The 18,033-nt window shown below is 45.1% G+C and overlaps 1 protein-coding gene across 1 annotated transcript; it reads right to left on the bottom strand.

Annotated features, from left to right (window-relative positions):
• Positions 1 to 541: 541 nt before the first annotated feature.
• LOC122050568 (proline-rich receptor-like protein kinase PERK2) lies at positions 542 to 13,845 on the bottom strand. Its single transcript, XM_042611464.1, has 3 exons — positions 13,789 to 13,845; positions 1,246 to 1,311; positions 542 to 1,144 (listed from the first exon to the last, which is right to left on the bottom strand). Exons 1-3 carry the CDS (start codon positions 13,843 to 13,845, stop codon positions 542 to 544), a joined length of 726 nt encoding a protein of 241 aa, XP_042467398.1.
• Positions 13,846 to 18,033: the final 4,188 nt, after the last annotated feature.

Genomic DNA, 18,033 nt, shown 5'->3' with positions numbered 1-18,033 from the left:
GTTGAGTCTGCCCTAAAGTCTGATATGTCTGCTTCCTTTTCTTGTCAGCATTAGTTCTCTGCTGAGCCGACTCGATCATAAGGGCTCTATCCAAGGCCTTTGTGTATGATGAATTACCAAAACCTACAATCTTCACTTGAAGATGTCCATCCGGTCCCTGGACAAACTGAAGCATACATAACCTGTCCTCAGCAACTAACTCTAGACAAAATATGGCTAACCGATTAAATTCAGCATTATATTCCATCACGGTGCGATTGTTCTGCCGAAGACTTAGAAAATCCTGATGGCAAGTCATCTGATATGACCGTGGGAAGTACTGGCTCTCAAAAGCCTCTATAAATCTCACCCAAGTGATGTGTTGCTCGCCTATGATCGAGCACTGTGTGTCCCACCAGATATCAACCTCGTCTCGTAGCTGGTAAGCAGCCAGCTCTGCCTTCTCCCACTTAGAGTAAGCCATATAGAAGAAAGTCCACTCCAAGGTCTTTATCCCGGACTGAGCCACACTCGGATCAGTCTCCCCACAGAAAAGCATGAATCATCTTTTCACCGACTCTACCAAAATTGGGATCCAAGCTCGTGCCACAATTATATCAGTAGAGTGAGTAGAGCTCGCCGCGAGAACTGGCGAAACCACTAGAGCTGGTACTACAAGTTGTGCCGCTGGATAGGCCGGGGAAGGTACCCCTAGTGCTGTTGCATAAGCCGGGGAAGGTACCGCTGGTGGCACTGTAGGAAAAATGTAGGCAAGAGCGACTGGTACTGCTGGGTCAACTGGTACTACTGGTGCAGGTGTCGAGTATGCAGTAGCAGGCACAAGTGGCGATGGTACTGGGTACGCAGTAGGCACGGCTGGAGGAGGTGCATGGTATACAGCAGCAGGCACTGCTGGTGGAGGGGTCGGATATTCCACAGGTGGTACCGCTGGTGGTACCGTGAATACTGTAAGGGTGGTTTCGATGGGTACGATTGGGGTAAGTACCTCTAGAGAAGGAACCGTCAGAATCTGAGAGCCTGACGCGCCCGCGGTACCATGAGGAGTCTGTCCCTGCCCGACAGGCTCGATCCCAAATGACCTCTTTGGCGACTCCGTCGCCAGGGATTCCAATGCCCTCTTACGTGGTCGTCCTGCGCCATGTCTCTACGCGGGAACACGCGTAGCTCGCTTCATATCTGTTAAATTATTACACATGTATTACTACAGGTACCAAAATTATAAAATTAATCATCATACCTATTTACCATCTCGAGATGTTCCGTCGTCGCCAAGTCCCCAAATATAACCTTGTCTAAGAATACTTTGGAATTCTGAAACACGAAAATCTACGGAAATCCATACAAAATCGAAAATACCTAGATTGGCTTACAAAACCTGGGCTCTGGTACCAAATAAATTGTCACGCCCCGGGGGAGTCCCTACCGGTGAAATTTTGGCAGCATCTCCCCTTTACAGGTAACAATCTGAAACTTGTCTACACAACCCTCAGGGCCTCTCAATCCTCAGCCAACACGGTCAGAACAAATCCAATACAATAAATGAACATTCCACGTAGTTTATAATAAATCAACCTCCGGCTGACTACACAACCACGCAATTTATAATAATACCTACTCCACTAAAGCAAGGAAAACACAACACAATGGAAAACCTTTACAGCGAAAAACATGGGCAGCATACCCAAATCACGATATAAAATCCACAAGTGCAAGGCACACACATCACCAGTATGTATATACATAACTAGAAAGCAAAGACTAAAAATAGAAAACCGTCACAACATGGAGTGGGGACTGGCTACTGGAACCTCCTGAAAGCTTCAACCTGAAATAGGAAAATAAAGCAACGGGGTGAGTTTAATGAACTCAGCGGGTATCAAACTAACATGCATAATAAGTTAGAGCTATCAGTAATAATCATAGAGTACAATCTCCTGAACAATAACAGGAAATGCAAAAACTGAATAAACAAAGAAGTTGTACTCACTAGGACCTCATATCCGGATATAAGGGTCATCAGGCCAACTACGTCATGTCTCCTGTATGCATGTCAATCATATGCAACCACAAAAATATAGCATCCAATATGCAACAATCACAAGCAATAAATGCAATCCATGCATATGATGCAAATGACATGGTTACCCCTGACGCCAGTCAACAATCTCACACGCGATGGTGAGACCGAGTGGGTAGGGCTATGACAACTATGCACTCTGCCATCACTACTCTTGAGTGACTGAGTGGGCAGGATGCTGCCGGAGTACACCTATCTTCCTACCCCAAACAGAGTGGGGGAGCCAAACTCTCATCTCCCTATGCCATAGTCAAGAAGAGGGATCCTTGCCCGCTACCACGCTGTAGTCACACTACCCATGTGCGGACCAGCGGACCCCTGACTGAGCAAACTGCGCACACACCCTGCCTGAAATATCACTAACCCATGAGTGGTTGTGTGTGTGCAGGTCATGTAATTAGCGATGTTCTCAACAATAATGGAGCCGATAATCGTACAGCCTGCAATCATGCAAAATGGTGCATGACACTAAGCATGTAAATCCTGAAAATACTAGCCTCCTCATAATGTATACCAAAAAGGAAACCAAGTCCATAACAATGATCTAGGTACACATGCCAGATGATAAACCTAGGTACACATGCCAAGTAATAAAATTGGGTACACAAGTCAAGTATATCTAGTAGCTAGACATGTATCTGGTAACACATTATATGTCACTACATAAGTACACGTGGCAAGAATCAAAAAGGACATACACATAAATGCACAACAGATAACAAAATAGGTATACTACGGGTATCAAGTAGTGACATACCAAGCAGATATCAACATAACTATTACTACTAGTTATAACTCACTAAGCATATCAGAATGACAATATCAAAAAGATAAGTAAAAGGCACCCGCCTAAAAAATGGATATCATATATGATAGACCCCACGTCGAAATGCTCGTCTCGAATCAAAGTCCTGTAACAACATGCATATAATTAATCCACTCTAATCGCTAATCAAAATTTTCATTAAACCAAGAAACCCTAATTGGATCATCTGACTCCTCATCAATTCTAACTAATCCATAGCACAACTTACCCAAATCTAGAGACTTGTTGTTGACTCACAGCCGAGGATGGTTGCAGCCGAAAAAACCATGGACGGAGCGACTGTGACCCATGAAACAATTAGCACATACAATCCTATCTAAAATTGAATCAAGATCTCCACCATCAAATAACTAACATATCTTACCCTAAGCCTGTGCCGACAGCTTTCTCTCTGTCGGAGACCCTATAGAAAGCGGTTGTTGATAGCTAAAGCACACACCTCAACCTATGGACTACCATGGTGGTCAAGATAGAGGATCGACAGCATCCTGCAGCATCCAACTAATCAGATCGGTGGCAGATCGCGGTCGTCGTGGCGCTGGTCATGGCCTGCTCTGGTGAAGGGGAATCGAGCTGAAAGCTAGGGCAAAACCGAATATGGAAGCTCATGTGCTTGGCTTCCGGTGAGTGATCACGGCCAGGAACGAACGGGCAACGGCCGGATCAGGGCTTGGACAGTCGATGCAGGTGAGATGAGACGGTTATTAGGGCACGAATCGGTGGTGGATACCGGCGTGATCGGGCGACAGCGATCCAGTAGGGGTGGCGCAGTGTGAGGGAGAGGTTCGGTGGCTCTTGTGATAGTTGGCGACAACCGACGACTTGTGATGGCCGGCGACAACACAGAGAGGGAAGAAGAAGTGATAGTGGAGAGGATGGAAGGCAAAGACACAAAGGAGAGGGCTCGGCTTCCCTCGGCCGACGGTTTGTATGCATGGGAGGTGAGGTGTCGCGAGGCGTCGGGTTGGGGAAGATGAAGAGGTCGGCGCCGCGAGAGGGAGAGGCGGCGTCGGGTTAGGGGAAGAATCGGGCGGAGAGGGAGAGAAATGAGAGGAAATAAGGAAAATAAAAATTACCTTAGGTATCTTTAATCAAACCTAAGGTTGATTTCTCAATCAACTCCCACTTATTGGTATTCCAAACAGACTTTTCCTAAGCCTATACATTTATCCCTCTTAAACTCATCATACGAGCTCCGATAAATTCTAAAAAAATTTATAAAAATTTCTAAAAATTCTCTTATGGTTATTTGAGACTTTTCGGTATTTTACATTTCACATTCATTTTATTATGAAATATATAACAAAAATATCATGTTATGTCATATATACATCATGTAGCTATAGGAATTTTCTTTTGAAAAATATTCATTTTGATGTATGTCATAAGTCATCATGCATTATTTTAAATTCCATATAATTAAGGACAACGACATTTACCAACAAATCTGGTAATGGAATTTATTAACAAGTGACATCTTAGGTGGATGATCAAGTTTACAATGCCTAGATAGATATGTATGAACCCTTAGGTTAGGAGAAAATCAAAGTCTACATCTAAGACTATAAGTTGACTTGTATGTGCTTTAGTATACATTAGATACAAGTGAGATGTTAGGATGATGAATAAGACTCAAGATATTGATTTAGTGCATTCATTTGAGTTTTAGCTTCATCAAAATACATAGTTATATGTTATCCAATCATTGGGAAAGCTAATGTACAAGTCATGTGCATTGAATCCAAAAAACATGGTTGGAAATTGGTTTGGAGAATCATTTCAAAATACTTTTGGAAAACCTTGGTGAAGACTATCTTTTGATAATAATCACCATTGTATAGTCAGACACAAACTAGTGTAAAACATTGAAGTTTTCAAGAGTTTCTAAGTTTGTGTTAATCTTTAAAATTAGGAATTATTTTCTTAGAAAACTATTTTTCTTTGATAATATATGTCTTATATAATATCTACAAGAATATTCATATTTTTTAGAATTCTGTAGAATTATTGAGACATTTCTAAATTTCAATTGAAATTTTATTTCAGGAAATTAGAAACTTAATCGATCAGCCGATCAATTGGGAGAGTTCTATCAATCAACCAATCGATTGAACTAGGTTTTCTCATGAGCAGAAGCTCACGGAATCGATCAGTCGATTGATTGACCCTACCTGGATCTATCAGGTGATTGATTCAAGGGTATTTTCCATGAACAAAAGCTCGTGGAATCGATCAATGGATCGATTAAAAGACTCCAATCGATTGGTCAATCGATTGAAAGGCTAATTTTGGCTGAAAGGATATGATTTTAGCCTATTAAATCATTTTCAGTCATATTAACCATCCTAGACCCTATGAAATTCATTTTGAATATTTAAGGGTAGTTTTCTTGATAAAAACAAGATTGGATTGGCTAAATAAAGTCTAAGTTGAAGTTTAGGTTAAGGTTTGTATTCAATATTGATTCTTGAACCTTAAAACTTTAAATTTTGGGTTTCTAAAGTTTCAGAAATTCTAAGTCATTGTTGGTGCAATAATAGAAATTTAGAGCATGTTTTGAGGGTTGTAAAGACATGAAAAAAATTTTTGAAACCATGGAAGGTTGTAAAACCTCAGTTATAGTAAATGCTCAAGGTTGAGCATTAGAAAAAAATGGACGATTGAATATCTTCATTGTGAAGTGTGAATGTTCTAGGATGAACATTGTGAAGTGGTTTAATATTCAAGGGTGAGCATTTGAGACAATGAAGGGTATAGAATTTTCATTGTGATGTTGTGAACCACATGTAAGGTTGTGAACAACGTATGGATAACTCTCCAAAGGGAGAGTTTTTTATGTGTGCCAAAGGGAGAGAGTGTAGGATTTAAGTTAGGCCTTCATTACCTAAAAAGGGGGTTTACCCTCTAGGAAAAGGAGAGAATGAAGAAAACACTCATTCAAGCTTTGGCATGAAGAATAAGTTGAGGTTATGGATTAGCCTAACTTAAATGTATTATCAAATATCAAAAAGGAGGAGATTGTTGGTCCAATTTCCCTAGGTTAGGGTTGACTAAGCTTGAATTGGCTCAAGCTTGAGTCATAATATGTGAGTTTCGATGTTTGACAATATATGAAGATTGTTTTGACAATATTTGGAGATTGCAGGAACAATCGTCCATTTGGGGAGATTGGTCAAGGTTGACCAGTTTAATGTTAAGAAGAGTCAAGTAGGTCAAGGTTGACCGGATACTTGAATGAGAAGTCCAATGAGAAGCTTGACAGAAGATGAAAATTCAAGTAGGTCAATGTTGACCAAACACTTAGTAGGAAAGTCTTGATGAGTGAAGCCAGATAGAAGAGAAATCCTAGTGAGTGAAGCTAAGAAGATGGGAAATCTTGGTGAGTGAAGCCAAGTGAAAGCCCTAGTGAGTGATACAAGGTAGATAGAAATCATGGTAAGTGAAGCCAAGTGAAAGCCCTAGTGAGTGAATCTAGGCAGTTAGGATGTCTTGGTGAGTGAAGTCAGGCACGTGGAAATTAAGGTGGGTCCAGGGTGACCGAACACCTGGTGCTTAGAAGTCCAAGTGGGTCATAGAGGACTGGACACGTGGAAAGGATTGATCGGACACTTGGTGACCAAGTCCCAGCAGGTCAAGGTTGACCAAATGCTAGGCATGGGTGAGTCCCAATAGGTCACGTTTGACCAGATGTTGAGTTTAGGATCCTAGACTTAAGTTAGTCAAGTTAGGGTTGGCCAATCGATCTGCTGATTGATTGAACTAAAACTCAATCGATCATCCGATCGATTAGGGCAACACTAATCGATCAACCGATCAATTGGAAGTTATTCATGCAGAAGAGTAGTGTGCTCCCCAATCAATTAGCCGATCGATTGGGCTACTCCAATCGATCGATCGATAGATTGGGGCTTGGTTTCTCGTAGTGGCGTGAGGAAAAGTCAGAATCGATTAGTCAATCGATTTTGGGGCATTCTGTGAAAGTACAGAAAGCTTCTGGATCAATTAGCTGATCGTCCAGCTACACCCAATCGATTGGTCGATCGATTGGGATATGACTATTATACAGGACGTAGGTTTTGGATGGTTGTGATCACTAGGATCTGACGTGGCAATCGATTGAGAGGAGGCCCAGTCGATTGGGAGCCCTAGATCGCGCAGATATAAAGGCGACAGTGAGGTTCAAATGACATATCTCTTGACTCCATCTTCTCTGCTACTATTCACCGGACCTAGAGCCTTGGAAGACAAGTGTTTCTGCACTTTCTAACTAGTCCAGAGGCATCTATAATCTACAAGAGATCAAGCAAGAAAGTTTTCATTTGTTTTATCGTGTATTTATTTCTTGTTTTGAGTTGTATGCTTGTGAGAGTCTTGTACGAGATTTCTCCACCTCTCCGAGAAGGAGTTTGTGTTCATAGTGGAGAGTACGCATTGTGTGGATCCTTGGATTAATTACCTCTTCTTGAGTTGGATATCAAGTAAATCCTTGTGTTAGTATTGGGAGCTTGCTTTGAGTCTATTACTCTACAAATCATCATCATCGAAGAGCGAAAAGCTATTCACCCCCCTCTAGCTCTAAAGTGACCCAACATCTGTGGCGTACTAAAAAATTTGGATAGATCAACTCAAAATCCAAGGTCTCCATGTTGATCATCTCAACCAAGTACCTCACAATCTTCAAGATTTCACATCACCGCTTATACACACCCGGTTAAATCTATGACTTGTGTCTGTAAATCCTTAATCTTTACATGCTAGGTTAAATCTATAATTTACCTTTGTAAATCCTCAATCATGTCTTGGGTGATACGAACACGGTGTGAGGCTTTCTCAGTCGGAACCTACCTGGTACGATCACTATGACCATCCATTAGATTTGACTCTCGACTTCCATAAATTGGAATCTATCAACTCTAATATCAAATGACGCCGAGCAAGATAGTGACTATCGTACGGGCAAACAAGAAGAGGGGGTTTAAGGAAAGGCAAAAAAAGATAATCGTTGTCCTATTCATTTTTATGAAAAGGAAATTTTATTTGATATTCAAGGATTATTCGTCATACAAGTAAACAATATAAACTTCGGACCCTAAGATCAAAAGAAATGAAAGAAATTCTAACTTATAGACCTCAATTTGTAGCTTGTAAAGAAAGAAAAGAAATCTTAAAATAAAGGAAAAAAATTTGTAACAAACTCACAATCTTAAAATCTCTAAACAATTTCAAAATACAAAAATATAAAAACTACTAAAAATATAAAAAATCTAAAATTACCAAAAAAAATAAAATACTTAAATAATAATAAAAATCTTCATATTCTTTTATATTAGAATCCTAAATGGTGAAAAAGTCTTAGAGGACATGAGCAAGTCAATAGTGGTCAAATACTTAAAGGAATATTCGGAGCAAGTCAAGAGTGACCGAATACTTGAAGGGAGACCCTAAACCATGAGAATAATGATGGTCCTTTGGTTGAGGGGAGATTTGCTAGAAATATAATCAAAGTTTCATATTAGAAATACATAGAAAAGATTATAAATTTAAAAGATGAAAGATATCTTACCACAAAAATATCCATCTTTAGTGATCGAATATTCGATCGCTAATCGGTCACTAAATCAATTTAGCAACCAATTAGTGATGGAAACAAAATGTCGTTGAATTTTCCATCCAGTTTAATTTAGCGACTAAATTAAGCTTTTAGTCGCTAAATATTATGACTGAATTAAGCATCAGTCGCTAAAATTAGCCACCAAAATAATATTTCAATCACAAATTTGTAAACGAAAAATTTTTCATTTCAACAAATAGCCACCAAAATTTAATTTTAGCTACTAAATTTAGAGAATGAAATTAATGTTTGGCCCAAATTTAGCAATCGAAATTTAATTTCGATAACAAAGTTAGCGACCAAAATTAAATTTTGTCACTAAATGTTAGAACAGAAATTTAGATCTGGGATCAAAATTTACTTCCGAGTTCAAATATTAGCAATTGATAATAAATTTCGGTTGCTCGACCTAAATTATTTCTGTCTCTAATTTAGAGACCGATTTTAAATTTAATCACTAAAATAGGGACCAAAATAAATTCGATTGCTAATATAGGGACCGAAATTAATTCAGTCCCTATTTCAATGACCAAAAATAATTTGGTTGTTATTTTCATTGTTGATTGATAGTTTTCTTATAGTATCTCCATATTTGGTTAGAGTCCAAAAATAAATATATGAAGCTTAGTCCTAAAGTAAAGAATATCATATAGTTATGGAGATATGTGAATTTTTGTTCCTAATAAGTATTTAACTTAATAAGAATTTATTTATATTGCTTAACACATATTTATAATAGCTCGTTAATATTTATGAATAACGAGTTCATGAATAATATTTATCAATAAAATTCTTATTAATTTGATAAAGCTTATATTTTAAAATTTAATAACCAATTAAAAACTACCACGGTAAATAAAGAAATTTTTAAAATATACAAATAAGTTTAAAATTATATTAATTTTAAATATTCAAACAAGTTTAAATTGAACATTGATCTTGTCCGAGTACTGAGTTGATGAACGCTGGGGGCGTGGTGCTTCTGTTGACTGGTCGAAGACTCCAGAGACGTAGATCCCTCGCCGCCGCAGACCTGCAAACACAGTGCTGAGCTGAGGATGGGTTCCTAGGTGATGGCCCTCCGACGCTCAAGTCAAACTTCCAGTAGCAAAAAAGAAAGAAGTATAGCAGAGGCGAGAACTGTAGCTACAGTAGAGATGTAAACATACCTCTGTCGAACCCTGGGGGTCCTTATATAGGGCTCCCCAGAGGCGTGTGCACGCTCCCCGAGACATGCACATCCTTTGAAGCATACCTAGAATGGGTGTATCAGGAAAGCGTGCCTGACACCATACCTCAATAGTACGAGCATATCCCTGATACGATAGTGGAAGTTTCCATTGTACGATTCTCTGTTCGACTAAGCCGCTGTCCATGCCTCTTGTCGGTGACACTGGTTCCTAGGAAGATCTCGCCACCTGCTCCCTCTGTCTTTTACCAGGCCGAGCGAAGGAACCACTTGGCTAGCACCTTTCCTGGGCCGAGCCGAGGAACCACTCGGCTAGTACTTTTCCCGTGCCGATTGGAGGCTCGTCGGCTGATGGCCTTCAGGCGGATGCCCGCTCGGCCGAATGTCGTGGCTACTGTTGGCCGAGCGGGATGGCCGCTCGGCCTCCATTCCTTCTTGCCTTGCCTTATGGGCGTCGGAAACTCGGTGTTAGGCTTAGCTGTCGAGATGTCGGGTTGGCTAATCCTTCTGCTGATCAAGAAGGTAACCCCCGCCCGGGTCGAACGTCTACCGAGTGCTGATCATTTTGACCTTCTGTCAGACGGGCCCCTCCTCTTACCATCGGATCACATGTCTTCCCTTCAAGTCTAGTCGAAGGAGGCTGAAAGTCCAACTGACTGGACAAATAGTCTGGTGAGTGGTTGGCAGGTCAGCCTATTGAATGAGTGGGACCCTGCTCGGTCTCCATAGGACTGATCTTTCTCCTCCGGTCGGCGATTCGTGCCTCTGCACTTGGCTATTTTGGATACTTTTCCTTACCTCTATCGGAGGGGTGCAGACCAGTCAGTTAATGCTAATGTCGTCCAAATCTCCTCATGATGAGTGCCAATCTGTTCAATAAGGCCGAGCACGCGCCCATTAAATGCTAACCTGTGGGACGATGCCATGTGTCGTTGGCACAATCATCGCACGTCCGAGGTGACAACTGCTGATGTGACGTTTGGCGGTTAAAATTCAACGGTCGGATGTGCATCCCGATTCCTACGCCCTAGATCGGACGGCCCCGATCGGCCGCGTCCATCTTTATAAAGCCTCAATGTCGCAGCTTCTTCTTCTGTGCTCTCCTTCTGCCTTTCAACCGTTTGCTCTGGCGACGTTGCTTGCTCCTACTGCTTCGGCGACTTTCGACTTCTTCCAGCGGTTTTTCCTTTCCCTGTAAGCTCTAATTCCTAATCCTTCGTCTGCCTTTCTCGTCTTCTAGCATTTTCCGGCATCCCGCTGTCTTGCTCGGTGAACTTTCGTCATTTTTCCAATGATCCTCTAAACGAACTCCTCTGTTTCTTCGTTTTCCGCCCATGGCCAGTTCCTCCCAGCCAGTCGACCACGCCCCTGGTCCCTAGTATACCACCATGGAGACCAGGTTTGATACGAGCGACGCGGCACATCTCATAAACGCCTTTGACCTCCCGTTTGACAAGATCAAATGGTGGACTCGACTGCTGGGTGCGAGCTGATATGCATGCTGATGCATACCAAGGATACCATCAGGTGCCGCTCACCCAAGAAGATCAGGAGAAGGTGAGCTTCATCACGGCGGATGGCACCTATTGCTATAACATAATGTCGTTCGGCTTAAAGAACGTCGGGGTCACATACCAACGACTCATGAACAAAGTCTTCCAGCAGCAGATTGGACGGAATATGGAGGTATACGTCGATGACATACTCATTAAATCCCTCCGATCTACTGACCTCTATGCAAACATCAAAGAAACTTGTCGAACGCTCCGAGCGTACGGGATCAAGCTGAACCCGGGCAAGTGTCTGTTCGGCGCAAAGAGTGGGAAATTTTTGGGCTATATAGTTACCGAGCGGGGTATCGAAGCAAACCCTAGCAAAGTAAAAGCACTGCAAGATATGCCACCCCCAAGGAATTTGAAGGAAGTTCAGCGCGACCTTATCCCGATTCATCTCCAAGACGGTCGACTGGAGTCTACCTTTCTTCAAGATCTTGTGCCGAGCCACCAAGTTCCAGTGGAATGAGGAGTGCGATCGGGCGTTCGAAGAGCTCAAAGCCTATCTCAATTCACTACTGGTACTAACCAAGCCAATCGTCGGAGAGCCTCTCAGGATCTATCTGTCTTCGACCAAGCACGCGGTCGGCTCGACCCTTATAAGGCCAAGCGGCGAGGAGCATCCGGTGTATTTCTTGAGCCATATTTTAAAAGATACTGAATCCCGGTATACTGGTCTCGAGAAACTTGCTTTCGCACTGGTACTCGCCGCTAGGAGGCTTCGCCAGTTCTTCCTCTTGCACACGATCATTATAATGACCAACAGCCCCTTGGGGAGAGTCCTCCTCAATCCAGAAGCGTCAGGGAGGCTGATCAAGTGGACAACGGAGCTTAGCGAATTCGACATCCAGTATCAGCCCCGAATGGCCATTAAGGCACAGTCCTTGGCAGACTTCGTTACTGAGGTGCAGACTCCCGAACCAGAGGTCACTTGGAAGATATACGTGGATGGATCATCCACTCGACAAGGAAGTGGAGTTGGGGTGCTGCTAATCTCCCCTTAGGAAGAACGAATGCATTTGTCAGTTCGGTTGGAGTACCAAGCAATCAACAACGAAGCCGAGTACGAGGCGCTCATTGTCGGCCTGTAGATTCAAGGTTTTGATTCACTCAGATTCCCAACTGGCTGCACAACAACTTACTGGGGCATTCGAGATCAACAACCTGAGGCTCATACTTTACACCGAGGCCTTTGAGAAATTGAGGGTTGACTTCCGGGAGGTGGTTATACAGAAGATACCTCGGGCGGAAAACTAAGCGGTGGACGAGCTGGCCAATCTAACCAGCTCCATATCACTGATCGTCATCCAACAGCCGATCGAGCAGGTCTCCCTGGTGGCACACATCGACCGAATAAAGGGGCTCACCTTCCCGAGTGACTGGAGGACCTCGCTGATAGAGTTCCTGCAGTCCGGAGAGACGCCTCCCGACCGGGAAGAGGCCCATCGGCTGAGAAGAAGGGTGAGTTGGTTCACGCTAATCAGAGATCAGCTATACAAGAAAGCTTTCTCTCGACCGCTGCTCGAGTGCATCCGACCGGAGGACAGTGACTACATACTGCAAGAAGCGCACCAAGGGTCATGTGAAGGGCATCCGGGCGGTCGCTCACTGGCACGGAAGATTCTGTTTGCAGTATACTTTTGGCCAACTCTCCAAGAAGATGTCGCTCGGACAGTGGCAACCTGTCTATCCTACCAAAGGTACCATAACTCTTCTCATCAGTCTACAGAAGAGATGAAGTCGTCCGTGGTGTCTTGTCCGTTCGATCAATGGGGAATGGACATCGTAGGACTGTTGCTAATGGCGACCGGACAACGAAAATTCCTGCTTGTGGTAGTCGATTACTTCTCCAAGTGGGTCGAAGCCGAGACGCTAGCAAGGATTACCGAGCAGATGGTCAGAATGTTCATTTGGCAACACATCATCTATCGATTCTACATCCCGCCTCGGCTCGTCCCGGACAATGAAAGACAGTTAGTTGGCCAGCAACTCAGAGAATGGTACAGAGGGTACAGTATCCATCAAACCTTCACCTCCGTAGCATATTCCAAGAGCAAAGGACAAGCGGAAGTCACCAATCCGGAGATCTTATAGATCCTTCGAGTTTGGCTCGACCATATAAGAGGCAGATAGGTAGACGAGCTCCCGGGAGTCCTATGGGTGATTCACATGACTCCAAAGGAGGAAACAAGAGTAACCCTGTTTCACTTGGTGTATGGAGGAGAAACAGTCGTCCCGGTCGAGGTGGGGGTAGAGTCCAATCAAGTGCAGCAATACGATGAGGACAACGCCGAACGGAGACAACTGGAGTTGGACTTGATTGACGAAGCATGCGCCAGGGCCGTTGTTCAGTTGACTTCCTACCGACAAAGGATGCGTCAGAACTACAATCAATGAGTGATACCTAGATCCTTTCTGGTGGGCGATCTCGTATGGAAGAAGGTGAAGTCGGTTGACGACGTCACCAAGCTAGAGGCTCCCTGGGCCAAACCTTTCAAAGTCATGGAGAAGCTTCACTCGGGCGCTTATTACCTGGAGGACGAGGACAGGCGGTGGCTCGAGCGCCCTTGGAGCGCGAACCATCTCCATCCGTACCGAGCTGGCTAAAAGGTGTGGTGATGTAATCAATGTCATGTCTCCTATGTTCTTGTCCCTTTCAAAATTGCAGAATTGAATCAAAGGCAAAGGTTGCCAAAATTACTGGTGAATGGCAAGCTTAAAGTAGAAGACCATCGAGCGGCGACGTTAAACCCCAGAGTCGACGCGGCGACTATAAATATCTCACTCGGAAGACCGTCGAGCGGCGACGTTAAACCCTAGAGTCGACGCGGCGACTATAAATATCCCACTCGGAAGACCATCGAGTCGCGACATTAAACCCCAGAGTCGACGCGATGACTATAAATATCCCTCTCGGAAGACCGTCGAGCGGCGACGTTAAACCCTAGAGTCGACGCGATGACTATAAATATCCCTCTCGGAAGACCGTCGAGCGGCGACATTAAACCCCTAAAGCCGACATGGCGACTATAAATGTCCCGCTCGGAAGACCGTCAAGCGACGACGTTAAACCCCAGAGTCGACGTGGCGACTATAAATATCCAGCTCGAAAGACCGTCGAGCGGCGACGTTAAACCCCAGAGTCGACGCGGTGACTATAAATATCCCGCTCGGAAGACCGTCGAGCGGCGACGTTAAACCCCAGAGTCGACGTGGCGACTATAAATATCCCGCACGGAAGACCGTCGAGCGGTGACGTTAAACCCTAGAGTCGACGTGGCGACTATAAATATCCCGCTCGGAAGACTGTCGAGCGGCGACGTTAAACCCCAGGGTCGACGTGGCTACTATAAATATCCCGCTCAGAAGACCGTCGAGCGGCGACATTAAACCCCAGGGTCAGAGCGGTTACCGTAAATACCCTGCGCTGAAGACCGTCAAGTGGCAACGCTAAACCCCGGCCTTAGGAAATCATCTAACGTATATGCTAAAATTGAAGTCGAGCGACGACTATAAACCCTGGAGGTATGATCCTAAGTGAATACTTCAATAAGGGCATGGGCGCCACAGCCGAGCGGGACTACTCATCCAAATACTCGGCAAGAAAACAACATATATGAAGAGGGCGCAAAATGGTTTCATTAATAAGTGCTGCCAAGAGGCAGGATTATAGTTAGGACTTGCACATAACTCTACTGACCCCTCGCTCACTCGATGTATTCAAAGACCTCATCGGGGATGGATTCGAGGAGTTGGACGCGATTCACATCTTTATCAGATAGGGCCTCGGAGATATGCCCGTTCGTCTTCAGTTGGCTGAGCATTGCCTCGATCGCCAGCTCAAACGATCGGACGATCCGATCGGGCGCCTTTCCCATGAACTGGTCCGAGCTGACGTATTGTTGTTTCAGGATTGCGAAGCGACTTGGCTTGACCTCATGATAGGTCTTCAAAGCGGTGCACGAAGCCTCTAATTCTTCCTCGAGGCGTCGTATTTGGCCTTGAAGTTCAGCCTCCTTGGCCGACCGGTTCTCCTGCTCAGAAGACAGAGAGTCCTTGGCCTTCTTCAGATCTTCGGCCAACTGTCGGGCTGCTTTATTCTTTTCTTCCAGATCGGCGACGGCACGCTGTTTCCTTGTGGTGGCCAGATCGAGTTTCCGATCATACGTCTTCAACTAAGCCTCGATCTGACTCAGCCTACTGGCCTGCTCAGCCGATTTCTGCTGCTCCTCCGTCAGAAGTTGCTGGGCCCTCTCCAGTTCGGCCTTCAGCCGAGCGGACGGCGGTCCCCGGGAGGAAGAGCCTTCTCCAGAAATTTTGAGCTTCTTCAGCTCATCCTCCACCTATGCCAACCGCTGGCACATGGCGATGCTCTCCACCCAGTACTGCAAACAAACATTAGTGCCGATCGGAGATAATTTATGAAGTGATAGTTAAGAAAACTTACACCAGTCGACATCTCCAGATGACTGTCGTCCAGCGTGCCCAGGGACTTCATGGTCGCTCGCGCCCTCGCCTCCTCCCAGACACGACCGAGCCGACCCCGGATGTAGACTTGATGTTGGGGAGATTCGGCCTGGTCGCTCGGAGTGCGAAGATCCTCGGTCGGCAGACGAAGGGTGGCGGTGACGAATCGTCTTCCACCCGGCGCCGATTGGGCAGAGACAGACGGACCGGAGGATTGAGCCGGACGAATGGGATGAATGGTTGAGCGGGTTATCTTCTGCTCGGCCGGAGGAAGGGAGGAAAGGGGCTGAACGGCGAGTGGCTCCGGCAGTTCAGCCACGGATGGAGTCCGATCGGAGGAAGTAGCCTCCACTGTTGCGGGGGCCGGGGAGGGGACGCCTCCCTCCACAGAGGCTTGAATGGCGGAAGTAGCGGATCGGGATGGCGCCTCTGTTCGGCGCCTCTTGTGGGAGAGCGGAACTTCGTCGCCTGAGGATCCCGATCCCTCAGCAGGAATGACGGGTGGCACGCCATGAACCGAGCCGGGTTCGGTTGCCGCTCCCACGATGGGAGTTTGTTCGGTGGTCCCATCGCCAGCAGTTGCAGTTTCCCCAGCCGTGCTCTCTTGCGAGCTGACCGGGGTCAAGCCTAGCCGCTCCATCTCCTTGGTAGCAGCCGCCTCGATCTCGGCCTGCTTATCCTTCATTATCCCGGCAACTTGGGTGTGCATCATAGTGTTAGCTGCAAAAAAACAGAATCAGTTAGACTCAAAGGAAGAAGGTCTAAGAAATTTTATACCTAGGCTGCTCGGAAGGTGCACTCAGCTCAGACTTAGCCCGAAGATGTACATTACATCCTCTGGAAGCAATTTGTGAATATCAAACTTTAGCCCGGCCACCATGTTGGCTGCATAGAGGTAATCTGACTGAGTCTTGTATCTCTTTAGCTCGGGCGGAGGTGGCAGAGCAGTCTGCCATTGAGTAGGGAAGCTTGGCCGATCGGGGAGTCTAATGTAGAAGAAATACTCCTTCCAGTCCTTATTGGAGGAGGGCATTCTATCGAAGAAGACCAAGCCAATGTGGGATTGGAATAGGTAGGTGCCCAACTCGGATTGTTTGGGGTAGTAGAAGTAATGGAAGACCCGAGGGGTCAGCGGGATATTGTGTACTTTGAATAACAGGACTACCCCACATAACAAGCGGAAGGAATTGGGGACAAGCTGGGCGAGCGGGATGCGAAAAAAGTTACAAACTTCAGTTATGAACGGATGAAGGGGAAACCGGAGGCCAGCCACGAACTGGTCCCGAAAGAAGCAAATGGTGCCGGTTGGCAGGTCGTGTGGCTAATCGGACGGGCCGGCCAAGATAAGCTCGTGGTCGGATGGGAGGTCAAAGGCCTTTATGAGATGTGCCGCATCGCTCACATCAAACCTGGTCTCCATGGTGGTATACCAGGGACCAGGGGTGACGTCGACCGGCTTGGAAGAACTGGCCATGGGCGAAAAACGAAGAACAGAGGCGTTCATTCAGAGGATCATCGGAAAAAGGCGAAAGTTCACCGGGTAGGATAGCGGGACACCGGAAAATGCTAGAAGACAAGAAAGACAGATAAAGGATAAGGAATTAGAGCTTACAGGGAAAGGAAAAGCCGCTGGAAGAAGCTAGAAGTCGCCGAAGCACTGGAAGCAAGCAATGTCGCCTGAGCAAACGGTCGAAAGGCAGAAGAAGAAGCGGCGACGTTGAGGCTTTATAAAGATGGACGCGGCAGATCGGAGCTGTCCGATCTAGGGCGCAGGAATCAGGGTGCACATACAACCGTTGAATTCAAACCGCCAAACGTCACATCAGCAGTTGTCACCTCGGACGTGCGGCGATTGCGCCAGCAACACGTGGCGTCGTCCCACAAGTTAGCATTTAATGGACGCGTGCTCGGCCTTAATTGTAACGCCCCGCCCCTTCCTGCTCAAGCTGACGGGGGTTACCTTTCTTTTCTTTCTTATCTTATCTTACTTACTTACTTGTTAATAATCTTTTCTACTTAAAACAGCGAAAGTCTCATTTATAGTATATATATATTTTTTTTCTTTTTAAAAGTTTTCTTCTACTTTTCAAATCAACATCACTAACTACCTATCATATAAAGTCACATAGCATACTTAACATAAATTTAAGCCATAATACTAATAAGCATGATGAAATGTCATGGAGTCATGAAGGAACGACATAAGCATAATTCTTATTAGATAAAAGCAGGTCTTTGTCTTTTAGACGAGCCACTACTACACACGTCCATCTTGCCCCTCCTGCTGCTCCCTTAGTACATCCATTCCTT

This window comes from Zingiber officinale, chromosome 3A (genome assembly GCF_018446385.1).
Source record: "Zingiber officinale cultivar Zhangliang chromosome 3A, Zo_v1.1, whole genome shotgun sequence".
Classification (NCBI taxonomy): domain Eukaryota; kingdom Viridiplantae; phylum Streptophyta; class Magnoliopsida; order Zingiberales; family Zingiberaceae; genus Zingiber; species Zingiber officinale.
The sequence above is the reverse complement of the archived record's forward strand: the minus strand, read 5'-3'. Positions and strand labels throughout refer to the sequence as shown.